The 26428-nt window shown below is 41.8% G+C and overlaps 1 protein-coding gene across 5 annotated transcripts; it reads right to left on the bottom strand.

Moving 5' to 3' along the window:
* Positions 1-282: 282 nt before the first annotated feature.
* CILK1 (ciliogenesis associated kinase 1) lies at positions 283-26428 on the bottom strand. 5 transcript variants are annotated; one of them, XM_064447917.1, is made up of 14 exons: positions 26413-26428; positions 22168-22426; positions 20521-20575; positions 18618-18739; positions 16851-16930; positions 14350-14482; positions 13713-13884; positions 12980-13147; positions 10248-10544; positions 8973-9163; positions 8165-8316; positions 6010-6138; positions 4130-4243; positions 283-3675 (listed from the first exon to the last, which is right to left on the bottom strand). In XM_064447917.1, exons 2-14 carry the CDS (start codon positions 22266-22268, stop codon positions 3521-3523), a joined length of 1869 nt encoding a protein of 622 aa, XP_064303987.1. In that variant the 5' UTR covers positions 22269-22426; positions 26413-26428; the 3' UTR covers positions 283-3520. The 5 variants fall into 5 exon arrangements, 4 of the variants coding, with proteins under 4 accessions (XP_064303987.1, XP_064303985.1, XP_064303986.1 ...); XM_064447915.1 differs by lacking the exon at positions 26413-26428 and adding an exon at positions 25784-26186; XM_064447916.1 differs by lacking the exon at positions 26413-26428 and adding an exon at positions 25784-26185 and having other exon boundaries at positions 22168-22347.

Genomic DNA, 26428 nt, shown 5'->3' with positions numbered 1-26428 from the left:
ATCTGTTTTAATTCAGCATTGCAGTTAGTTTCAGAGAAGTTGACGTCCAAGGACTAAACTATTAGCTTTACACGAGGCTCATGGTATAGTGCAGAAATCACATGCTTAGTCTCAAATCCCCTGCAGAAAGAGCACAGCGGCCAGCGGGCAGTACCCCTCCGAGAAGGCACCACATGTAAGGCTTATTTAAAAAAACAACCCACAACTAAACGAACAAACAAACACCAAATTGAAGTGTTTTTATTAAAGGCTGTATAAAAGATCAAGACTCCAGTCAGTCAATACTTCTTCAAGAGTAACTTTATTCTGGGCAGGAGACGTGACACAGAAGGAATGAAACAAACATTTATAACATTTTTGAACAAAACCACTGAATAAACAAGAATCGTTATTTCTTTACTCGCGCTGACAATTCCACCTGCTCCTTCCACGTAAGTTCAACAATGTTCTTTCAATATATGTTTTCCTCCTGACATTATGGAACATCCTACTCATATCAACAGCCTTATTAGAGACAGAAATACCGTGGAAGTGGGTTTTCTGGCTTGGGGTTGTTGGTCTGGGTTTTTTTTTTTTTGCTAACATCATGGCACTTACACAGTACTTTTGAGAAAATCTGGATTACAGAGGTGAATGAGTCTGCTGCCAGGCTCCTTTATTTCCAACGGCCATTACTATATATTATGTATAAGCCTGAGAAAATGTAAACAGTAGAATTCTAAAAACATTTTGCATAAAGATGCTGCTAAATACTAAAACACAAAGTAGTAGGTTACGTATGAGAAATTCTCAGATACGCTGCTTGTCCAGATTTCAGGATAATAAAGACCTACACCTTTTCCGTATCTGTACTGCACACCGAGGCAGCGCAGTAAAACACAGCTCAGTCAGCTCAGTCCTTACTCAGAAAGAACTTTTTCCAACTTCAGTAGGAATTCGCTTGAGTAAAGGCTACAAGTGCTGCCATCACACTTAGCTAATTTTCTGTCCCACTCAGTTAAAACTAGCAGAAGTGATTCTGAATATCAAGATTATTAGCTTTTTTTTTCCCAAAATAAAGGCTTTAATTTGGGAAAGAAGGAGATATACCAGGCTTAGGTGCCTGCGGTTAGGCAGGATGAATCCAAGCCTCAGCAGCCCATTCTCGTGACTCATTTGTCTCCTGCTTCTGCTAGTAGGAATAAAGCGTATGGAACAGACTACTTAAGTTGCCTACTTAGGTCTAGGGATACTTAGAATAGGTTCAGGGTGTTCCCTCTTGAGACCAATTATTCAGTGATAAAATAAATTAAATGATATCTAGACATAAATACAGATATTTATTTCCACCAAGAGAAACAACTATCTTTCCAGTTCTAACACAAATAGACATATTTCCCTTTCCTCTTACCCAAAGACACAGTCAGTGTGTGCTTTAGAAATCGAACGGCTGCTTTATTTTACTGCTATGTGTTGGCATCACTGCTTTGGAAGCAGCTTGGTATAGTTTGGAGTTAGTACTTGCTATGAACAAATAACGGAGTAGCTGAACACATAGTGTGTCCTTGGCACATGCAAGTCTTACATGCATACTTTTCTTTTTAATGCTTAGACCCTTTTGCTCCCTTTTTGTCTAGTACTGTCTCACTGCAGACTGAGTCCATAAAAGCAAACAGTGACCAGTGCTCCTGGCGGTTCCCCCCGTAGCACTGAGCCAGCAGCCTACGCCAGGGTGCAGCTTCCTCTGAGTCCCACACGTTTGCTGTGGGAAGTACTGAAAAGGCCAGCACGCGTTCCCAGCCTCCAGTCCACAGCAGCTGCCCCTTGCGGGTGCCCGCAGATCCCACAAAGAGGATCTCATGGATACACTAGCCATTCAGCTCCCTCGACGTGGGCGGATGCTGAGAACCATACCTGCTCTGATCCCTTTAGACTGGATTTAAGTCATAAATATATGATTTGCCTGATCTGTTTGTAGAACGAGCTCAGAAAGGTGAGCATTTCTGTACGCTTCTGCAGGAAGATGCATTTTCACAGCGTGCTTCAGCTTTGGTGGTGCTGTTCCAAAATGCAGCTATAAAAGATGTTCTCCCACAGCACTGTACTGTTATTTTCCTTCTGTGGAAGGATGTGCAGGAACAGCCAGATGCTGAACCTTTTGCTGATGGCTGGACCCTGGCATTCCTTTCCAGTGCAGAACTAAACCAGGCAATGGGGCTGTTTTCTTTTCTTTATAACCTGGTAATTCATTTTCTATTATAAACTGAGTTAAACTGCTCTTCAAAGAGCTGTATCAGTTTCTGTGAGATCAACCACAATTTTAGAAGGTTTTTTAGCAGGACCAGGTAAGGTCCCATTTTTCCCAGCAGAGCCTGGGGGCCTAATTTATGAAAGCTGACATATTCTTCACACTGTCAGTGAAGATGTATTGAAGTGAAGAAGAACTGAAGTGAGCTTAAACTGACTCATTTCCTCTGGATTTTTTTTGTTCCCAAAAGTAATTTAAAACAGTTGTGAAAAGTAAGTCAGCTGCATAGATATTGTTTCCTTAAACTCTGCTGCTGGCGTATCACTAATACTTTGTTATGCTGAAACCAGCTTTATAATTCTTAATACTGTCTTAAACATGTCTTCAATCTCATATTCCAAACAGCAACAAAAAAAGAAGAAACAGAATGTGATTTTTCTCCTTAGAAATCATTAGAACATTTAAATGTATTTAACAGAGGTAGGTCCACATTCTGTGTTGTAGCGAACAAAGCCAAGAAGCAACTTTGAAGCAGGGTGAAACAGCGCCATGTCAGAAAACAGATCTACAGAAGGGTATTCACCTTTCACCAAACATGAAGATTCCCCAAATTTGGTAAAAACAAAAGAACGGAGGTGGAAAGCTGGGCAGCAGTCCAACAAAAACCTTTCAAAGGCAAAAAGAAATAAAAAAAAGCCTCCCACTGACTTTCAGCAGTCTCTCTGTGACTGCAAAGGAGAGCTTCGATAGACTGTTAGTCACTCATTTGATATCAGTACAAAGCAAATGAGTGTAGGACAACAGAAGCGTGGCATCAAGACGTGGCATCACTGAAATTATACAGCCTCATTTAGCACATAAACTTCAGAAAATGCCTAATGAATGCCCCTTCCTCAGTACTTCTCTCCCACTGCAATATTGCACCACTTTGCTTTTTTTAATCCACTTTTATAAAAAAGGTTAATCTAATAAAGGAAAAGTTAAATTTTAAAAAAGTTTGTTATAAAAATTTATCATATAAAAATGCCAAACCCCCTAAGCCATATATACAAAATGTATCTGATTTATGAAAATAACTGGACCCAATTATATAACAAAACAATTTTATACAAAAAGGTACAAGATTGCATTCAAATTAATACAAATAAAAGTAAAAAAAAACCTTCAAAATGTCTCATTCATAGAAGATCTGTTTCTTTTAAATTTACAGGTATATAAAACAGTATCAAATTGTCTCATGTTAGCCACCATTTCACAGGAAACACACACTGGTTCAGAGAGTATTTCCACAAGTCACTGGTGAGCACCATACTTCGCAGACCAGTCAACACGCCCATGGATCGGCTGAGCTGGTGGTGGGACAGGCATTAACCTTGGTGTGCTTTTGGTAGGTGAATTGAATGATGGCCGTCCAAGATGGGTTCTTACTGACTTCAGAGAAGCATAATCTAAGGGACAAAAGAAAATGCCGCGAGATAAAGGTTCAGTGAGTAGCTGTCCACACTGAACAACAACTGGATTGCAGGTCCAGCTCCTTATTTCTTCAGGAAATGAGCCTCCTTTTTTAATAGCATTTGCTGATGTGAAACAATAGCGGATCCAATCCCTAAAACCTTAGACAAGGAGTATTTATATCATTGATTTGACAAGCATGAATTCTGTGCCAGTTCTCACACCACCCGCTAAGGTCCCACTGAAATATGCTGTGGATAAAACCACGTATTTTAAAAACAAAGTAAAAATAAACCAAATCCTCCTTCATATGAAGTTCTGCAATGTTACAAACTGTAGTTCCAGTCAGTCAAATAATTACAAATAAAGTAAAGCAAAGATGCTTTGCTTTCAGTGCTGCATATATACAGTATTACCAGAGTAAGGAGACAACTTTGGTACTATACTTACTAGAAGACGGATCCACAACCGGTGCTAACTGAACCCTCTGCCCAGCAGAGCCTACTTCCTTCTTCAGAAATGAAGGGATATAACCACTAGTTAGACCGCCTGATCCTATGGGCCCTGAAAGAAATGGCAAGGAACACTTGAGCTCAATACAGTGGATCTCCCATCCTATCCACAGATGACAAAGGTGTGCACTGATGGGTCATATTCAAGATCAGTCTGACCATGGACTGATGAAAACAAGAACTTCACTGAGGAGACAAGAAATCCACAGATCCTAGATAGACCTGCACTCAGGAGACTGTTGGCATCAGACTGCACTAAAGATGAATGGAGAACAGGTACAACTTGTACTCTTAGGCAATTTCTGCTTTCTGTGACATCTCAGCTCTTTCAAGGTTTCTCAAACCTTTTAAAACTCAGCATTTCAGTTGGAATTATTTTGTCTGACTTTCAGCAACTGGGTCCTATGAATGTACACACTCTTGATTTCTATGCAGTGAGTCTGAGGCCCTGCTGCTACACAAGGCTCTTACTGAACCCAGTAAGGGACCAACTTAATAAACTGGGACAGATTCATGTTCCTGATCTGGAAAGTCAGCTATAGAACTTGTCCCAAAGATGAGCAGGAACAGATCTGACTGGCCTGTAGGACAAACTGTAGAAACTGGAACAAAAATAGTTACAGATAAAAAGGCCTAGAGTCATAGCGCAGGTGGACACTAAGCAAGTTAGCACACACAGATCGGATCCATCGCGCATATGCCTATAATGTACTAGAGCAGTACAGCAGTGGCAAAGCATATTGTGGAAAAAGATGGTAATAACTAAAAAAGGGAAAAATCTAATGACATCCTATGCAGCTACAAAAGAAGCAAAAACTTGTAGAAGAGCCAGGAAGGAGACATGTGCTATGTGTATAAAGGTTCTCATGTAGTTTAGCCATTTACAACATCCTCCCATCTTGAATCTTTGAAGAACAATTTTCAAATTAAATTACACCCAACATTTTAAGTTTTTTATTTTTTTTAAACCAGAGTTTCTAAAGGCCCAAAATGTTTCTTTGGGCCAAGATTCAAGAGAAATTTTCTCAAACATTTTCATAACAGCATATGCAAAACAAGGACTGCACTGCAGAACTGTAACATCACATGAAAACCTGAAGCCAAGGAAGATTTAGACAGTAAATTATGTACATAGACACAATCTAGAAACATCAACATGTTTAAGTATATCTGGTAAAATCTAACATAAAAATCTACAAATTAATTACTTCAAACCAAATAATAAGGATTAAATACCTGAAATACCAAAAGCCACAAAAACCTGAAGAACAAAAATTGAAGAGTTTTGCTTTTTGTCTGAAATTTTTAAAGCTACAATTATTTCATTATTTTAAACAGCATCAATTAAAAACACGAGGATGATAGACTTTGCTTTATTCACGTAACAAGAGAGGTGTGTATGGCTAGTTCAATTTAGACCAGCTTCCTCCTCTGCGACAGTCATTTATGCACCAGCTGGGCTAAAATAACTTGGAAACCTGAAAATATGACTTACAAAATCTTACGAGGGAAACTGAAGGCAAGGTGAAGTATTTCAGGTTGAACAGACCTAAGCTGTCCAACCTTCTATGCATGTGGTACTTCAAACCAGACTTTTGGGGATTTATTAGAAGAAATTACTATGTTTCAGTTTAAGGTAGTCTCCAAATCCAAGGAACGGCGCTCATAACCAATTTTGACAGAAAGAACATACACGCTGGCAAACATCTTTGGAGCTGACCACATGTTAGAAATGGGTGACCCCAAAAATACAGCTGTCTGGAATTGCAGAGACATCACCTATTATCTTTTCTCAGAATGTTAAGAATAGCTTCTTACCTGAATTCATCCTGTTAACACTTCCTCCCAAAGCAGAAGCTTTCCCAGGCAAACCAGAACTGGGCCAGGGATTAGGCGGAAGAGACTCTTTGTTTGAAGTGGAGACTATGCTATTCCTTGTGCTTATTCCTATGGCAAAAATTCAAAAGTTACCACACTGAAATCTCTGCTGTTACACAGGCTTGCGTTCATTCCGTCTGATGCACAATCTTAGAGCAGATGTCCAGTTCAGTGAACTTAAACAAAACCTTTTCACTCTTACCATGCCTCTGGTTTACTTCCCAACCTCTGATATGGGAGTGCTATGACTAGCCACAGGCCCTAATCCTGCAAAGGTGATAGTGTAAGTAGTTCCACCAGCATCAATGGCTGCTTATGTCAAGGGACAGGACAAGGCCACAAACATTCTCAAGTCACAGAAGGCAAACCTTGCTACATAAATTAAATCCATGCTTCATGTCAAACACAACTTTTTACAGCTTTTAGCCTAACAGTGTCAATATAACCTGAGGGCAAATAATGGTACATAACATTTCTCACAGTAATGTACTGTTCTTTGGTGTATCGACTGAAACCACGGATTGTGCAAACAGTTTGCAGTAGATTTCATACACCACATATTATTTGCATTTAATATACATCCCATATTTAAGCAGGGTAACTAACAGGCAAGGATGCACTCACAATTTATGGTAAAGCAAAAGCAGCCTTGGGATCAATGTGTTTTACAAACTCCTATAGTAACACAACTTTTAGTTGTGTTTAGTTTAGTTACCAAAACTCTATTTAAACAAACAAATTTGAAAGTCATTGAAATTAACTCTTCCAGGAAAAAAGACTGAGTTTAACATTATGATACAGAATCACAGAATCACAGAATGGCAGGGGTTGGAAGGGACCTCTGAAGATCATCTTGTCCAACCCCCCTGCTTGAGGAGGCACACCCAGAGCAGGGGGCACAGGGACGCATCCAGGCAGGTTTTGAATGTCTGCAGGGAAGGAGACTCCACACCCTCCCTGGGCAGCCTGTGCCACCGCTCTGGCACCCGCACAGGAAAGAAGTTTTTTCTCATATTCAGGTGGAACTTCCTGTGTTCCAGTTTGTGCCCATTGCCCCTTGGCCTGTCATTGGGCACCACTGAAAAGAGCCTAGTCCCGTCATCCTGACACCCACCCTTTAGATATTTATAGGTATTGATGAAATCCCCCCTCAGCCTTCTCTTCTCCAGGCTAAACAAACCCAGTCTCTCAGCCTTTCCTCATGAGAAAGGTGCTCCAGTCCCCTGATCATCTTGGTAGCTCTGTGCTGGACTTGCTCAAGCAGTTCCGCATCCTTCTTAAACTGGCGGGCCCAAAACTGGACAGAGGACTCCAGATGTGGCCTCACCAGGGCAGAGTAGAGGGGGAGGATAACCTCTCTCGATCTGCTGGCCACACTCCTCTTAATGCAGCTCAGGATACCATTGGCCCCTGGCCCCAAGGGCACATGGCTGCCTCATGGTCACCTTGCTGTCCACCAGCACTCCCAGGCCCTTCTCAACAGAGCCGCTTTCCAGTAGTTCAGCCCCCAGCATGGGGTTGTTCCTCCCCAGGTGCAGGACCTTACACTTGCACAACCTTCAAGTTTACTTAATTAATTTTGAAGTATTAGTACTACAAGTGAATGAACTGCCTTTATAAACAGAAATTATGAAAGAGAATGCATTTATATTCAGCTCATTTTAAATACAGGTAGACATACTGTCCACCTCCTGTACTTCATCCTGCCCCAGTGCTGGTCTCAGTATAGCAGAGGTTAACATGAAGACAGGCATGCAACTCCTCTATAGCAACACGGATTTGCATTCTATTTAACACCAAGCTACAGCAAAGCATATTCCTACTATTAGTTAGCTTCTGTTGTTCATGGTATAATATACTCATGAGGTAAACATAGGGCACTTTCTTTTCCAGTCTAGAAGAGCAGTCTCATCCTTCTTAGGGAAACAGGGAATAGCTTGGCACATTAGCAGACATTTTCTAACATGTTTCCAAGTATAAAAGAGTATCCAGCGGGAGGCAGAAGTACCAACAATCCTGTCCTAATGTACCAATGACTATTTCATACTGCTCTTGGAATCGCAGGAAGAAAAAGAGATAAGTATTTTTTACTAACCAGGTAGATACCTAGAATGTCTCAAGTAGTGTTGCTTCGCTGCAGAAACTCGCAATGTGGGAGTGTCCTGCCGTGGAAAGGTCACATGGGACGGTGCACTGCTGCCAGAGCCTACGGCATCCGAAGGCTTCAGGTCCAAAATGCTTTCAAATCTATAACCCAAAAATTGCTACCCTTAGTCCAATTCTTACAGTATATGTTTATCCACAGTTGGCCTTCTCATCTCCATCCCATCTCCAGGAATCATTTCCTCATACTGTGTTTGCTACAGCATAAACACACAGACAACAGGCAATATTTTCAGCCTGAAGCCATACAAATGCCCCTGAAAATCAGGTTTGTGCTTCTAGTTCCTTTTAAAGTTTTTATAAATCATTCAGTAAGTTCTCCTCTACTGTATGGTCCATAGAACCTGCAGCTTGGAGTCATCTAGAACAGTTTATATGAATGGAATATGTCAAAATGTTTCATATGTGAAATAGAAAGTATATATTCAAAGATTAACTTGGGAGGACTTAAGCTAAGCGTCATTTTCAGTGGTGAAAAATTAACAAGGAGGATAGGAGGATAGGAGGGTATACTGTATAGGAGGGTATACTGTCCATAAAAAAATGTTTTGCAATTCAAAGGTCAGCATTCAACAAACAGCTGAGGCAAAGCAAGCGAGAGACAAGCTGCATGTCCTTTACTGGCCTGCATATATGTTTCTAGATCCATAGAAAGTGTAAAGAACAACATTATGAAAAAAGAGGCACAGCCTAAGGAAGTAAGTGCAATTAGCACACGTTTATAAAAGAAACCAACTTACCTACAAAGAGTTTCATCACTCTGCCTCTTCTTGTTTTTCAAGTCCATCCTCGTGATGGATGAGCTGAAATCAAGGTCTTCCAAGTCATCCCAGTCTTCAGAACTCTTCACTGTCCTAGCAAGATGTCCCCATCTTCGCCTAGCTTTTGGTTTAAGTTCACCATTTATATTCTCAGTCCCAGCAGATGTTTTCTGTTATAAAGATTGAAAAGAAACAAACCCACGCACTTACACCATAAATCAGGTGACAGGAACATAGAGGACTTCTTTTTCCTGTCTCAAAGAATAATAGTGGTAGTAGAGCTGTTACAACAGAACCCTGATCTTTCATTAAGCATGCTAAGAACACAATCTGTAGCCTGTAGACATTATTATGTATCTTCTACATTTCATCATGTAACGAAGTATCTTGCACTGACAGAGAATAGATTTCTTAGGTCTCAATTCCAATTCTACTTACATTTCACTATACACCTCCCAAACAATTAGCATGTGCTCGATTTTTATCTCTTGACCCATCTTGGGAGTATAAAACCACATGCACGTTCACGTTTCTACAAGCCTGTGCCTACACATTTATAAAACATGTTTTTCTTGTGGGACAGCATAGGCACAAATCTGTGTCTCTTCAGCCATTTAGGCTCATCAGTACATTTCTACTTTGTGCAACTCTGTACACAGCCAATACAGACCCTACTTAAGACTGATCACTTAGCAGCAACATTTCCACTGTCTGCTCTTGTCATCTATCATACGAATCCAGTCTCCCAAGAGAAATAGTAGGTTCTTACGCTGAAAGAAGAATCTGTTGTTTTTCATGGCCAGTACAGAAGCCCAAAGGGACTATTATTCTCAGTCACAGAAATTGGATGCCTTAAATGGATGAAGGCAGTAGTCCCCCTCCCCCTCATTTCATTACTATTTAGCTTAATACTTTTCTCCCTGACATCAATCCCATTAGTATTCTGACCACCATACATCCTTTTTACTTGTATGAAATCACAGTGTCATCCTTTAAGTAGTCATTTACAACAAAGGGAAGCATAAATGGCTTTGAAATGAGAAATCAACTTCCTTGTTTTATAGCAATTAGATTTAGATTTCAACAGAGTAACTTCTGGTTTCTAGCAGAAAGGTGTAACTATTCTTTATTCCCATTTCCTGTCCTTTTAGTAAAGTATAAGAACCTTGAAAGAGAACAAGAAAAAGAAACACAATTGAGGAAAAATCAGGCAGTATTTCAGAAAGCATAATTTTATGCTAGATGGATTTTTACCTGCTGAGGAACCTTATTGTGAATTGCAGGCAGAAGAACCTGGTTAGACTTGTCCTCCTGTAAGTAGTTACCGTGCTCAGCCCCAGAGTTGTCTGTCTTATATGGGTACACCAAGTGCTGAGAAGACTGGCTTTGTTGAAGAGGCCTTGATGAAATGCGGGCGTGAGGTTTTGGAGGGGGTTGTGCTGGAGGGACAGGTTTAATATGCAGAGACGATTTATTATGCAGTTCCTTTTGTTTTCCTAGTTCCTGAACACCCAGGGCATGCCCAACCTGGAAGTACGGATATCGAAGTGCCTAAAACACAATGAAGCTGTCAGGATCCAACTTAGGAAACCAAAGTTTTTAACTTACCCTAGCCCTGTGTGACGGTACAAATTTAATTACCTCTTTTCTGAGGTGGGAAACAGCAGAAGACCCATCTCAACACTAGATTCTAGTGAGCACAATCCACTTCAGAATAATGTTGCAATAGTAGAAAAGTTTCAACAGATACCAAGGTATGAAATCCTCTGTAGACTTGGACAAAAGGAAAAGGTCCTGCAGAAGTCAGATACTTATCTAGATATATGGCATCTAGAGGCACATTTCATTATGGGCTGTCTCTTTGTGTGTGTGTGTGCATGCATATGTGCAAACATATGCATGCCTGTCATTATAGATTCAGCCATCAAGACTTGAATGACCCCAGAGACATCCAATCTCTTCCACTCTCCAGTTCCAAGACTGAATCAAGTGAAATAAATATAACCCTTATGAAAATTAGACACTCTCTTTTTTGGAAGACGTGTTGGTAAAAGTATCTTTATCCTGCCTTACAAGTAATTAAGGAGTTGTCAGTAAAGTCAATTAATCTCTGCCACTCTTGCTGTTTCAGGTATACTCGTCTTCCCTTCCCAAAGACCTCTCACTGCAAAAAGCATCTAAAAGCTCAGATTCCTCACCGTATTTGTACCTTACTGTAAAATATTTGTTAATGGCTCTTAATTCCAAGTTATAGTCAGTATTTTTTGCTTTTCATTACCTTTGACAGTTCTTCACGTATTTTACTTTTTAACTGCTTTAATTAGCTTTAAAGCCTTTTATTACAATTTGTACTGAAGGTCTGATACAATCACAAAGGTTCAGCTACGGTCCTATTGAGGTCAAGTCAGATCTGAACCCAGAATCACATCTGTTTTTCAAAAGGCGCCCTGCTCATTTCATTAGTTGGGTACTACCACTACAGTACTGATACCTGAAATCAGTGGCTACTGTCAGCAACATCAACCGGAACGTTATATGTGCAATACTGATAACTTGGGTTATGCTTGTGTACAGGATGTTGGGACTTGTCTACAGTGCAATTGAGCCTGCAACTGCCCTGCAAACTGCCTTGCATAAGCTAGCTTTATCCAGCCAACACTGGGCTGGATGAGCAGGCAGTGAGGTGGATTGAAAGCTGGCTGAACGGCCAGGCCAGTAGTGATCAGTCGAACAAAGTCTGGTTGGAGGCCAGTAGGTATCAGTGTACCCCAGAGTCAATATTGGGGCAAATACTGTTCAAAATCTCCATTAATAATGTTGATGGTGCTGCAGAGTGCATCCTCAGCAAGTTTGCTGATGGCACAAAACTGGAAGGAGTGGCCAATAAGCCAGAGGGTCGTGCTGCCATCCAGAGGGACATCGACAGGCTGGAGAAATGGGCTGACAGGAACCTCATCAACTTCAACAGCGGGGAAATACCAAGTCCTGCACCTGGGGAGGAACAACCCCATGCACACCCACATGCTGGGGTCAACCATTTGGAAAGCAGCTTTGCAGAATACGACCTGGTAGGCACCAAGTTGAACATGAGCCAGCAATATGCCCTTGCAGCAAATAAGGCGAACAGCATCCTGGGCTGCATAAGCAGGAGTGCTGCCAGCAGGTCGAGGGAGGTAATCCTTCCCCTCTGCTCAGCACTGGTGAGGCCACACCTGGAGTGCTGTGTCCAGTTCTGGGCTCCCCGGCAGAAGAGAGAGATGAACATAATGGAGGGAGTCCAGTGAAGGGCCACAAAGATGACTAAGATACTGGAGCACCTCACATATGGGGAAAGACTAAGAGAGCTGGGACTGTTCAGCCTGGAGAAAAGGCTCATGGGGATCTTATCAAAGCATGGAAATACCCGAAGGAAAGGTGTAAAGAAGATGGAGTCAGGCTCTTTTCAGTGGTGCCCAGTGACAGGACCAGAGGCAATGGGCACAAACTGAAACACCAGGGGTTCCCTCTGACATCAGGAAACACTTTTTTACTGAGGGTGACTGAGCACTGGCACATGTTGTGTAGGGCAGGGGGGTTAGCCCAGACGACATCCAGAGGCCCCTTCCAACCTCAGCTGTTCCATGATTCTGTGACACATATCAATATCAGCAAAAGAATGGCATCACACCCTTTCGCCATACCTCCTACCTTCACTCTGCTGCTATTCACAGTGACTGGATTATACTTAATTGAGGTGTACTTATACACACCGCAGTCACACACTTCATCACTGAGCACACACCTCACGCATCTGATGTTGCATGCAAAATATTGAGTGCTCTCTTTTAATTACTCCCCTTTCTCTTGCAAATTGTTCTTTGCTTCTGCTTTTCTTCCTTCCAAGAAGTGCACTCCTGAGCAACCGTCAAATGACTGTCTATAAAATGTGTCTTGCAGTGAAAGGAAGCGTCATACACAGATGAGAGAAAAAGAAAATAAAACCAAACCTGACTAGCTGTTGGTCGCTTTTTGGGGTCCCACTGCAGCATGTCTCTCATGAGCTGCACCGCTTCACTGCTAGCATTGGGTATGAGGGTTTTTAGGTTGTTAGGTACACACTGAGGCCAGCGAAAATTCATGGAGGCTGAAAGTTGGTAGCCTTCAGGCCAGTCATTCTGGAAGAATGAGATTTCCAATCACAAAGAAAGTTCAGCTGTAAAGTACCTTAGTGCCTAAGTACACTAGCATATATTCTCCTCTCAGCAACAGACTGTGTCTGGCTAACTCTAAACGATATTAAAAATTTCACTAGAAATTTCCACCTCAAACCTCTGGTGAGACGTTAAGTCTTGCTTTACATCCGACTAAGTCAAAGGCACAAATGGAATCAGGAGATAGGAGTCTTGCCACGATTCCAATTTCTAGCCTCTTAAACCATAGGTTTATACACAATATACAAAAGAATATGAAATTTCTGCCTAATGAAATTACAGTCTAATGGCTTTGTTTGCTGTTCAGGCTCTATTTCTCCTCCTCTAAATGTCAGGTTTTATAGCATAATTACATAATTCTTATTTCACAGAAAATAAATTTTAATTTAGTTTACTATAACCGAGATCAATATCATACAATAGCAGTAAGCGTGAAAATGGATTATTTTAAATGCTTACTGCTATTGTGCCATTCAGGATTGCAGAACACCTCTAGCATTGCTGCAGTGTGGAATGTCACCTTAGCTACCTTTTTTGGCGTCCCCAAGACTTGGCAAATTTTGAATATAGTATCAATTTCACTGGCGCCTGGGAAAAGAGGCCTCAATGTGTAAACTTCTGCCATTATACAACCAACAGCCCAAATATCTATTGGAGAACTATAGCTGGTGGATCTCAGAAGGACTTCAGGAGCCCTGTACCTGTAAGAGGAAAAAAAAAAAAAAAAAGAAGAAACAAATCCCAGCAATCAACACAATTCAAGCAGACACACATGAAACCATTCAGCTCTTCATTCTTTTCTGTTAAGAGCAAACATCCCTTAAAAAGCTCCTATTCTCTCCTATCCTATACATAAGACTTGATTTTTTTTTTCTAGAATGAAGAATTAAAACCTACATAAGGTCTGGTAAACTTCCTATGCCTTCTTGACATGCAGCAATCCCAGCACATCCCACCTGCCTTAAAAGGCTCCCTCTTTGTGCCTGTGCTGCTGCCACCTGTAAACCGTCTTGCACTAACTGAAGCTTTTCAGATTATGTCAAGCTTAAATAAGTTTCACAAAGAGAAGGCATCAAAAGAGGTATTGCATTCAGCATAGATTTAGTGCTCTACTTTAAAGGCTCGATTATAATTTTCACATGCTGTAGGTGAACACAAGCACTTACCATCTTGTTGATACATAATCGGTGTAAGGAGGTCTAGATCGGATTTCTCGGGCTAAGCCAAAGTCTGCTATTTTCACAAGTTCTGGTCCCATGCAAAGGAGGTTTTCAGGTTTCAAGTCTCTGTGAAAGAACCCTAAAATTCAAATGAAATATTGATGCGCATTGCAATGCCACCCCAGTCGTAGCCTTTATTTTACACCTGGATTTTTTTGCTTCAGTTCTTACTGCTGAAGCTTGAATAGCACAACACAGAGTTGGAAGTGTTATGTCATCAACGGAGCTGGTCAGTAAAATGGTTGTTCAGTCAGACTGTGAAGAACAGTATACACAAGTTGACTATCTTATAACAATTCAGAGCATTCAGTCAGATAGCTCCCTTTCAAGTGACACTTCTTTAACATAAAAAAAGTGCACCATTTTAATGTTACTTTCATTCTAATTTGTTTGAAACTGTCCAATGAAGACATAAAAAAATTACTTCAAAAGTTTGTTTAAACAGAATACTAATTATAACATGAGGTAATTTTTTTGCACATTGAAACTTCTTTTGACATCTGAGAACATAATAATCTGCAAGCACTCAATTACTCATCGCCCTATCAGACAGAGGATCTCACCATATTTTTTTAGAGCTCTCTGCATTCAAGAAAACTTGATCACAAATGAGCATTTGGCAAGAGCTCTTTCAATACAAATGAGGGAAGAGGGCTAGAGTATTACTGACTATTGTCTCTGTCCTTATGCTTCTTTCTTGCAAGCATCTGAGACCACCATTTTCCTATAGGTCCCTTTGTAGTACCTTACTAGAGCTCTATCACCTCCTTTTCAGAGACCTTCCAACATGCTTAGTTTCTTCCATGGCCTTGAATATGCATCCGCAGAGAACAGAATAAATGTTCACATAAGATGTGTCTACATTTTCCAGTATAACTATATTAACTTCTGTTTGTTAGATTAATGCGTGACACAGTGCAAAAGACATAGTGCTTTAATTTTACCAACCAGCAGATTACATCCTTCCTATGAATTTTAAGTAGATGTTCTGGTGGCAGCTTGAACTACTGCCCCCTTATGGAAGGTGCCAGACAGATCAATCAAGGTTGTTTTCAGCGTCTAGTACAACCACTTCTGTATTTTGCTCCACAGACATGCACTGCACCAACAGAATGCTTTTGAGGCAATTTATTTCACAGCAAACTTGTACAAGGAGCAATTGGTTGTGTATTCAAATATGAAAATATGCCTAGAGTTTGGATGGACAATGAACATAAAAAGTTTACTTGACAAGCATTTCTATGCCATACAAGAGGAGAATGGGTAAATAAAGAGAGGGAAAAAAAGTTCATGTCATTTTTCCAGACCTGTTGCAGAGAGAATCTTGGGACACCCAGTCTTACACTGTGAGCCACAAGACCATCCTGTCAGGCTTGCCATGAATTTCCAGATCTTTGCAACTACAGATTTGAAACATCTTGGCAGAGATATCAGTCTAGTGTGTGGCAGGTCAGTGAACAAGACAGTTTCAACACAAAACTGTTCATTCTTTATAGCTACAGTAAATTAAACAGCAGTGAAAGGGATTCTAAAAGGTTGTGATCTACCTGACAATTTATTAAAGACAAGGTGACCTTAGTTTTTGGCAAATAAATCATATTATTTTTCTGGGGTTTTTTCTGTTTTTAAGTATCTTGTATCTCACTGGAACAGACTGGAATTTCTAGTTTCATTTCAGAAGAGTATCCAAGCTGCATTAGAATAGAGAATAAAGCCATTAGCTTGAAAATGTTTTGCAAAACAAAGTTAATGCATTCTTCAAACGAACTGAGATGCTGGTCCTACAAGCCTTCCACTTCCAGGACTTTGGCCACTGATGTTAGCACTCTTCTGATAACCCTGAGAGCTGACCAGCAACATACACTGCAGTGTATTTACCAGGCAGAATTGCAGAGGGCAGCAAATCAGGGTGAGGAAGTTTCATTAAAGTTGTGGGTTTTTTGTTAGGTGGGCCTTGTTACTACTGGCTGGTACACCAGCTTTAGCTTTTAACATTATTGTAAAAAATAGTTGGAAGGCCATGCAGTGAAAGCTGTTTGTCACTCAGACTTTATTTCCTTAAGTATATATTACAGAGAACGTGTGTTATATTCAGATTATCTGTGTGTACCTTGAGAAAAGAGTAATTTTTCCTTTATTCTCAATCTCAGGGATCTCTGAACCTATCAAGAAATGTGCCCATTAACATCAGTTTTAGAAAGTGGCCAGCTGCCAGTTTGAGAAAGTAGAAATCTACAGAAAAAGAACTGAGCAAGCCTCCAGACTATAATATCAGGCAACTATAAAATGTAGGTATTTTCAGTAATCTGAGTTTCCCATATAGTGCCATTCTTTTGATCACACCCTTTACTAAAGTTAGTAACGTAATTGTTAGTGTACTCATGAAAAACTTACACAGACACTATCTTGCTCTAATTAAAAATATTTATAGCTAAGACATAACCTACCATGCTTATGGATAAATGCAAGCCCTTGCAGGATTTGATACATAATATTCCTAACTGTTGACTCAGGAAACAGTTTGTTTCTGTGGGATAAAAGGGAAGAAATAAATATTAATGATTACGTTCACACATGAGCTTATGGTATCTAATGAACCAAAGATAAAAGGTAACAATGACAATAAAACTGCTAGATACGTTAGGCACTCTCAGGTAGTTGAGTTCTCCAAGGAAATTTACACAGTATTGGCAGAATACCCATATTCCGTTATATTAAGACTATGTGATGTCATGTTAAGACTATGTGGGACAGTGAATCAAAAAAGGAATAAAAAACAGAAGGGAAAAAAGAAAAAGAAAATTGGCCAAACAGAGCAAACCTCAGCATGTACAGGTCATGAGGCATGCTCTTCAAGACAAAAAAGGTTTGTGTTAATTTAGTGCTTTTCATGCACAGTTTCTTCTGGCTACTCTTCTAGAGCGTACACAAGCCATACTTTTGACTTTCCCTTGTTATTATCTAACACCTGATGTGCTACTTCTTTCTATTGTGTCATCTGAAAAAACAGTCTCATCTGCTACTACTGAAAACAAGGGGCTCTTCTCACAATATTCAGGTGAGATCAGCCATGGCAGACGGTTTAAAGATAGCCCCTCTTACCAAGGGTTTCAGATCAAACATCTCTGTACCAGCTGCCTCTCGTGCCAAAACACAGCAGAGATGGACTGGGTGGAAAACAGGGACAACTTTATTCAGAAAGAGCCTAACAGTGAATAAAGATGATGGCCTGGGCCTTATTCAATTTTCTGAGCTTGATTCCCCTCAAAAAACATGACCATCATGTATTTCAGTGGTGAAATCAGCTACGAGAGTCAGCTTTTCATATTTGCTTGCTTACTTTTTTAATTACAGCAGAAAGAGAATCATTTTTCCTCTCCAGTCTCTTCCAGCAAGACCGGCAATTTTAACTAAGACTTAAGCAAATAAATCACATTGTTAAAGGTTTGATTTATACAATGTCTAACCAGTCCAAGGCCTAGCTAAGCTGCAGAGAATGAGTAGCACAGTTTTACATTCACCTGCCCTTTTGTTTTCATAAGAAGGGAGGATGGAAAATGGCCGCCCCAGAGAACAGTTCAAAGCAGGGAGCTTTTTTGCCCCAAATTATCCTCTGGGGGATGCTGTCATGGCCCAAAGGCTAAAAATAAGACCATATTAATGCTCTGGCAAATATCAAGAAGTTGTATTTTATTGAGAATGCTGACACATAAAATAGGCTGTCTTTGGATATACCAGTTCAAATTGCAAGGAAAAAAAAAATGCTAGAAGCAATCCAGATGTGACCCCTCATGATTACCATTTCAACCACTTTTTATTTATTCATTTGAGGCAGCCATAACTGAAGCGGTGGTGATACCACCCTCTAACAGAAAAAGCGTTGCTGGTCGGAGTACTTACCTGGAATCCAAAAGTTCTAGGTTCAATGCCTCCACAATGTGAGGCGTTAAAAGTCCACAGTTCCTAACTCTCAAAAGAGTGCCCTACTTATCTGCCAGGCTAATGTGGGAAGAGACACTGGAAACTCTCACTAAACTGTTTGGGATATGCTTAAAGGTGACAGCCACAGCTCCTACTGCAACACACAGCTTTAAGCCATAATGATCTAAGCCTGAAAAAAATGATCCAAAGTCCTTTGGAAAGTAACAGGGGTGTTAAAAGTTCATTACACAAATAATTAACTTATATCAGGAACAGGTGATGCTGTTACATACCTTTCTTTCATTAACTGATAGAGATTTTCCTTCATGTATTCAAACACAAAATACAGATGATCATTTTCCCTGATAACTTCTTTCAGCTTTACTACATTGGCATGGTTTAATTTCTTCAAAGACTAGAAACAGAAAATACAAACAGGATTTTACAAGGGTCTTACTCTAATGAAAAAGGAAAAACTATTTTACTGATGCAGAAGATTTGGCTTCATAAATTCTTCAATATTTTAAATAATCAGACAGCTCTGAGAACAAAGACATGTATTACCAGATAAGTATACAGTATACATATAAATTTAACGCACCAGTCAATCAAAAGTCCACTATCTGGCATCACAGTAGGCACCAAAACAATTGCATTTTCTCTAGAAGTAACTTTGTACTTGTGGCGGAATTCATATTCTTCTTTCTTGTACTTACACTGGCAATGGTCAGGTTAGACTCAGGACTAAATATAACCCTGGAAATTCTTCCTTAGTATTGTGGATTAACCCTGGGGGGCAGCTGAGTTGCTCACCCCCCCAGTGTGATGAGGGAGAGAATTGGAAGGGCAGAAAGTGAAAAAACTCACGGGTTGACATAAAGACAGTTTAATAGGGAAAGCAAAAGCTGTGCACACAACCAAAGCAAGACAAGGAATTCATTCCCTGCTCCCCATGGGCAGGCAGGTTCAGCCATCTCCACGAAAACAGGGCTTCATCATGTGTAACGGTTACTTGGAAGACAAACTCACTCTGAACATCTCCCCCTTCCTTCTCTTCCCCCAGGTTTTACTGCTGAGCATGATGTCATATGGAATATCCCTTTGGTCAGCTGGCATCAGCTGTCCTGACTGTGTCCCCTCTCGGACTCTTGCCCAGCCCCAGCCTACTCTCTGGTGGGGAAGTTTAAGAAACAGAGAAGGTTTGAGGTTATGCAAGCACTGGTCAGCAGTAACTAAAACATCCCTGTGTTATCAACACTGTTTTGGTCACAAATCCCAAATATAGACCCATACAAGCTGCTATGAAGAAAATTAACTCGATCCCAGCCAAAATCAGCATTCCTAGGGCTTCATTATCTCTTCTCTTTAGATTTTCACTGTATTCTACATTCATTCTTGCTGTAGCAACATAGTACCAATACATGGAACTGTAAGAAAAGTGACATAGGTCTCCTGCATGTTTGCAACAGTAATGGCAAAGACTAGAAATTAAGGGAGGTCCTTGGAACATACCCTTAAAGCTTTGCTGGTGTCGCAATTTCATTCCAAATGTCTGTCCCCAAACCAACTATCCAGAAACTATCCTAAAGGAGTGTAGATTTAGACTGGATATAAGGAAAAAAATTTTTACAGTGAGGGTGATGAAACACTGGCAAAGGTTGCTCAGAGAGATTGTGGAGGCTGCATCCCTAGAAACATTCAAGGTCAGGTTGGACGGGGCTCTGAGCAAACTGATCTAGTTGAAGATGTCCCTGCTCACTGCAGGGGGGTTGGACTAGACGATCTTAAAAGGTCCCTTCCAACCCAAACCATTCTATGATTCTAAGAAACTACTGCACATACAAAGGTTACTGCTGAGCAAAGGGCATGTGTTCTCAAGCTCTGAAAAACAAACACCAATCAAGTCCGGGTTTTGTGATAGGAAAGCTCTCTCACTCACTCACTGCTCACTGCAAGGAGGAAGCAGCTCTCTACAACCAAGTAACCTTTTGTAAGACCACAGAATTATAATAAGAATTTTTATGAGACTACAGACACCCCATTCAAATGCAGAGCCAGGAAACAGACCTGTAGTGCCATATGTCACAGCTTATGTTGGGGGAGTATTTGATAAAAGGGGTGGACAGAACTTGATGTTACCCCAAAACCTGACAGGGCTCGTCTAATTTTAATTCAACTATTGAATGAAACAAGTACCTTAACCTCTCGAAGGTTCATGCATTCCTCCCAGGAATAAAACTTTCTCTTCATTCTACAATAGTAGAGGGGGAAAAATGATTAATACTTGGTCAACATCAGCTGGTCTTAGACCCACAAGTCTCATTACATCTTAACAATTCAGTTCTTCCATCAAAATATAATGTGTTATCTCCTTTGTCAAAAAACTTGACATCCCTAGACAAAGTACACTCTAACAGAATTTAAAAGCATTACTACTACACAGGATTGCCTTTTTTTCATATATATATTGCTGCAAAAATTTCAGAGCCTTCAACAAGTCAGGGCATGCTATTTTTCTTTCCAGTATACAATGTGGTGGAGTAGAGTCTAATTGTAAAAAGGATAAGGGTTATGACAGTTATGAACAACTCAGACTAAGTTTTGAAACAAATGCAATGAAGACAAACTAAATCACTTCACTGGGTCTCCAATGTTGTCATATTCTTCTTGCTCCTCTTCTCTGTATTTTGCTTTTGCTGTAAGTTCAATACCTTTCCCCTCTAAGTTGTATTTCTTCATTTTCCAATGTCTACTGTTCCCCATGCTTCTCCCTCCCTTGAAAATTGCATCCATCATGCCAACAACTGCTTTCCAAATTCTGCCCTTCCTTTCAAGCTTATAAGCAACTCTGCTCTAACAGAAACAAACTGTGTGGCAGATCTGTTTTCCCCTAAGCCAGAATATAACTCTGAACACAGTATTTGTGCGTAACATATGGTCCTATTTGTTCATATGCATTTTGATTGTGACTCAGTTCTTTCACACATGTTTTAGGACCAACAGGACAAAGGCTTACATGTACACACACACAGAGAAGAACACAGAGAAGAGCACAGAGAGAGTACCATCTTCTGATTTGTTCTGAAATTTTTTGTTTCCTATCATGTTGCAAAATGAAAAACAAAGGTGCCTCTGGCAAGGTTTGATCCAGGAAAAACACCTTTGGCACAGAGGATTTAGAAAGTTGCTGAAGCCAGCTATTGACTGTTCATACAAAACAGCATTGTAATGAAAGCTCTTTTGACAGTATGTCCCTGGGTCATGGTCGGTATTTCAGAAAGGTGCCTGCAATGCTTTACAGCTGTCACTTACCACAACTAGGACAAATAAGCCATTTACAAACTGAGCTCACTGCTGAAGCGGCAGAGAAAATCTGGATTTCTCAAGGAATTTTAAGAAAATCTTAAGCTGAAAAGACCAATATGTAATAGCACATATAGATACAGATAATGGACAATGAGATCCATTGTGTTAATTACCACTGCAGTATTGACATTCTGCTGGAAATCAGACCATGAAACGTATGTTCCATGTAAGCAGCAGGGAAAGGGCTGCAGAGTCCAAAGCAGCATTGCAGAATACTCTAATGTACACAATACATGTTTGTCTGCACACAGTAGGAGAGTGCTGTTACAGTAAGCCTGTATATCTCACCGTCTTTCCCTTATGCTGGGACTTTGGAGGATACAAGGAACCTGCGCTTTGCATGCTGCCCCAGCACAACTCCAAATACAAACGTTGCCTAGAATGTGAAGTACTCAAACCAGCATGGGCAAATGATGCAGACCATAGAGTGGAAAAACCTGGACCATCTACTGTTAAGTAACAAATGAAAATACTTACTTTTTAATGGCTATTAGCTCTCCAGATTCAATGCTTCTCCCTAGGAGGACAGAGCCGTAGGTCCCATCACCAAGCTGTCTGATAGTTGTGTACCTATTCATGATGAGGATACTTTAGCTGCAAGCGCATTTCAGTCCTTAGTTTTTCTTGTGTTTCTCCTCCGAGTGTAACCAGTTCTTTCTGTGGCAGCATAAATATAGAGCACTCAGGACAGTGTGAACAGTTGCAGGAATCATGTTTTCAAGACTTAGCCTTTGGTCTGAAAGCACAGAACATAATCCGTTTGATTTCTGTACCCTTCCGAGATTGCTTGTTTGCATACTCCATTCTCCTCCAAGAGATATTCCTTGTAAGCTATAGACAGACACGTCTTGGTCTCTCACCAGGAAGGGCCAGCCTGGATGTAACTGGCTACGTTCCCCAAATCCACTCTTAAGTGAAAGCTAGAGGTACTTTACAGCAAGCTTGTAGGCAGCCCTAATGGGAGAAACCATTACTAATGGCAGAGGATAAAGTCTCATAGCTGGAGGATACAGTTTGCTATCAGAAAAAAAGAAGCATTACAGTAAGATAGGAGGGAAGCTGTTCTAGCCAAATTGTCAGACATGTAAGTCACCACCTCACAAGCCATACTGCCATCAGTTAAAACAAACCCATTTCCTGACATTCCATAAGGCCCTATGCTAGAGATACAGCCATATGTATCCCCTTAAACAAAACCTTCAGAAGATGAATGCTATATTCATGTCAGATAAGACCGAATGTATTTCACCACAGCAGCCCTAAGCATGAATCAGTCTCTACAAGGAGTGGCTACATCAGATTATCTAGCTCACCTTTTGTCCTGACACGGCGTGAACAACAGATATCTAACTTTGCTAGATAGACAGATATCTATCTTTGCTAGGTAACAAAGCAAAACAAGACATTATTCCCTTATTTAATGGTTGCTAGTATTTCCTACACTTCAGTTTAGAACAAATGTGGTCTATTCTATGTAAATTAACCATACATTTGGAACAGAACATAATTCCCCTGCAATGAGGGTTTGGTCCCTGCATTCTCTTTTTCCCCAGCTCTAAGAGGGCAGCAATATTCATGGCTGGTGACTTTTGCCTTCTGTAACCCGCATTTGAACTGCATTTCCACCATTTTTTTTGCAGCAGCCTTAAATCTCTCCTCCATCTTGCCTTATTTCACAAAGCCAAATTATGATTTTAGAAGTAATGGGATTATGTTGCTCGAACTCTGAACTGACACCAATGCAGAGCCTCAATCCTGCAGATGCAAGATGTTGTGAAGGTCCTTCGTTTTTGGTCTTCTAAGCCTATCAGTCCCACTAACACTTATACAGAACAAACAAACATCAGGAAATATGATGTTATTATACCTTTTGACAATTTTACACATCATGTGTGAAAAAGAAACAGCATGTCTCTAACACTATCTTAGACACTGGGTTGTGTCTCAGACAGGCAGGAGGAATTGCCCTCTAGCAGTACCCGTTTCTCTCCACACACCACTACAGAGAACCACGACTCAGCACCCTACCAACCTAATCCCTAATACTTGCCAAGGAACACAGAGTCTGTCTGTAAGAACAGCCTTTTGGACTACCAGTTTCTTTTTGGCTGGTTTTAAGGCTGTGCACGTGCACAGCATAAAGCTACATTTAGGCAATGTTCTGCATTCAGGTTAAAAAGGTTTGGTTACTCCAGCTAGCCAATGACTGGATGACAACTCAGAAGCTTGGCTCCCAGGACTCTATTCAGATCCTTGGTGAAAATTTCAAATGACAACAAAGCCTTGCATGGTCTCCTAGTCCGAAAATGTAGTATTTATTAGTACCCAAACAGATAATTTTATACAGAAACTTCAAATCGAAACAGATGGGACTTGTGGGCTTTTCAGCACATACTCCCCTTGTGACAGGTTTCTGAAATTGTAATCATAACAGATGTGATGGCTTACAGTTCACAGACCATTATGCTGCCCCTGGCTTACCATTCACACATCCCCTTCCCGGGGACTGTGACTGCAGAGTGGAGGAGCCTCTCTTTGCCTCGTGTTTGATAGCCGCAGCAAAACAAAAGATGCGTAACACTGCCAGCACATGACATTGCTAGTAAAAAATCACCAATGGCTATCATGGACAGATCGTTTGTCTGATGTCTCGTGAACAGATGAAGTAGGAAACATAACTGCCTATTCCTTACTGGGGATACTAATTTAAGCCCTTTCCACAGCCACTGACTTTCACAAAACTTGTAAGAAATTATCTCTGCGATTCCAGCTCTGCTGTTGAGCGTGACCAAAACAGACAAATTAATTGAAATATTTTTGAGGCATAAAGGGGAGGTAAAAAACATAGAGAGGAAAAAAGCATCGGAAAATATCAGTGAGGAACGCATGTTAAAAAACATGCCAGGATGCACAGAAGTTAACTTGGCTCCTACGGAAACACAAATCCACCTGTGAAAATCCACTGAACAAAACCTAAATAAAGTCTTCTTTGGTTAATTAAATCTATAACATCTCTTGTTAAGCTTAATAGTGAAGTTGTTTTTAAAAATTTATTTTACTTTGCAAAATTTATGTTCTGTCCTTAATTTCTTCTGCTGTCTCTCACCTTCAACTATGGGAATATTGAAACCTTAGCCTGCAGACTGTTTCACCTAAGCAGAGTCCCAGTGAAATCACTGAAAAGAGCACAAGTCCCTGACAAGCAGTGTCCAGAGCTGCAGGATGTATAATCCAGGTAAGATTCTGGCCTAGAACAACAACCTAGGCAAAATCACATCGTCAGAGGATGTAAATACAAACTGCAGAACTCTCTTGGAGCAAACGAGTGTGTTGATACTAAACAGAAAAAAGTAAAAGCCTTATTTTCACCATTCTGTAACAACGTATCCAGACTTTACCTCACCTTTTCCCCCACAAAAATCAACCAGCAAAGCCCCTTTAAGAGCAAGCCTAATTTAATGTATCAAACCGACTTTCTGACTGGGAGTATAACTCAAATTTACTATTTCGCTTACGGGTGTTTTAAAAGTATCCTCTCCCGTTTGAAGGGCCGCAAGCGCCGAGAACTGAAAGTGAAACTGGCTCGCTCTCTCCCGAAGCCCAGAAACGCAAACAGTAAACAACCCGCAAGCGCCTCTCAGAAATCTGCCCTGTGCTTTGGCAGTCACCCGAAGGTGTTACTGGTAGGATGCACTGAGAAAGGCGCGGCTTAAAGCCGCGGGTTTCAATCGCTGTTGTCCCAGCAGGCGCTGTTTATGTTTGTTAGGGAAGGTTTCGGGGGTGCCCCACGAAGTGAAAACCGAGTCAGGAGCAGCGGGAGGAATCAGCCCCTCGGGGGCACTTGTGAGAGGGAGGGTGGCGAGGCGAGGCGAGGCGAGCCCCTCCGCCCGCCGGGCCAGGCCGGGTTCGTGGCTCGCTCCCGCCCGCCCTTCGCGCCGCGGCGGTGACCCGTGTCCAGCCTCGGCCCCGACACACGCGAGGAACCCCGCTCCGCTCGTTTATTTTACCAAAGAACCATTCTCCCGCCGCCCTCGCCCCGCCGGGCGCGCGGGCAGGAGCCGGTCCCGCCGCCGCCGTGCCCAGCGGTACTCACGGCGTACGGGGGCCTCTTCTCTCCTTCAGCCAAGCCCCGGCCTGCGGCAGCCGCGCGGGAGGCCCCTAATGGCGGCGGCGCCACCGCGGGCCTCTGGCGCAGCCAGCGCCGCCCCGGAGGAGCTGCGGCCCAGGGCGGCCGCCGGCCTCGCTGAGGGCGCCGCCGGCCGCCGAGCCCATGGCGCGGCCCGCCGCGCCCCCCGCCCCGGCCCCGGCCCCCGGCGCTCCCCGCCCGGCGGCGGCGGCGGCAACGGGGCTCCCTACGGGGGGATAACGCCCCGCGACGGCAGCCGGGCGGGCCGCTAGGCCGGTCCTCTGGCAGCAGGGAGGGCAGCGGCGGGCCCCGGCTCCGGGAGGGCTTATGGGGTCCCCCCAATAGCCGGGGAGTGAGGCAAGAGACGGTGGAGCGGCGCGATGTGACCCGCCAGCGGCCCTGCCAGAGCGGGGATTACGGCCGAGCTGGGTTTCAACGTAATTAAAAAAAAAAAAAAAATCCCCTGATGCCTGGCCTCTCACATCCCCGACAGGACTTTAAGTAACAAAACAGGCACGCAGAAATACCCAATCGTGAACAAATGGCAAAAATAACCGATATTTTAACTGCTGCTGGAGGGCCCGAGCCTTCCTCACCTGAGCACCAGACGCG

This window comes from Phalacrocorax carbo, chromosome 3 (assembly GCF_963921805.1).
Source record: "Phalacrocorax carbo chromosome 3, bPhaCar2.1, whole genome shotgun sequence".
In the NCBI taxonomy this organism is placed as follows: Eukaryota; Metazoa; Chordata; class Aves; order Suliformes; family Phalacrocoracidae; genus Phalacrocorax; species Phalacrocorax carbo.
The sequence above is the reverse complement of the archived record's forward strand: the minus strand, read 5'-3'. Positions and strand labels throughout refer to the sequence as shown.

Coding starts and splice junctions, on each gene's coding strand:
- CILK1 (XM_064447917.1), bottom strand. CDS start 22,268: ATGAATAGGTACACAACTATCAGACAGCTTGGTGATGGGACCTACGGC. Junction 16,931..18,617: donor TATCAGTTAATGAAAGAAAG/GTATGTAACAGC, acceptor TTTATCCCACAG/AAACAAACTGTTTCCTGAGT. Junction 3,676..4,129: donor GGTTGTGGATCCGTCTTCTA/GTAAGTATAGTA, acceptor TTTGTCCCTTAG/ATTATGCTTCTCTGAAGTCA.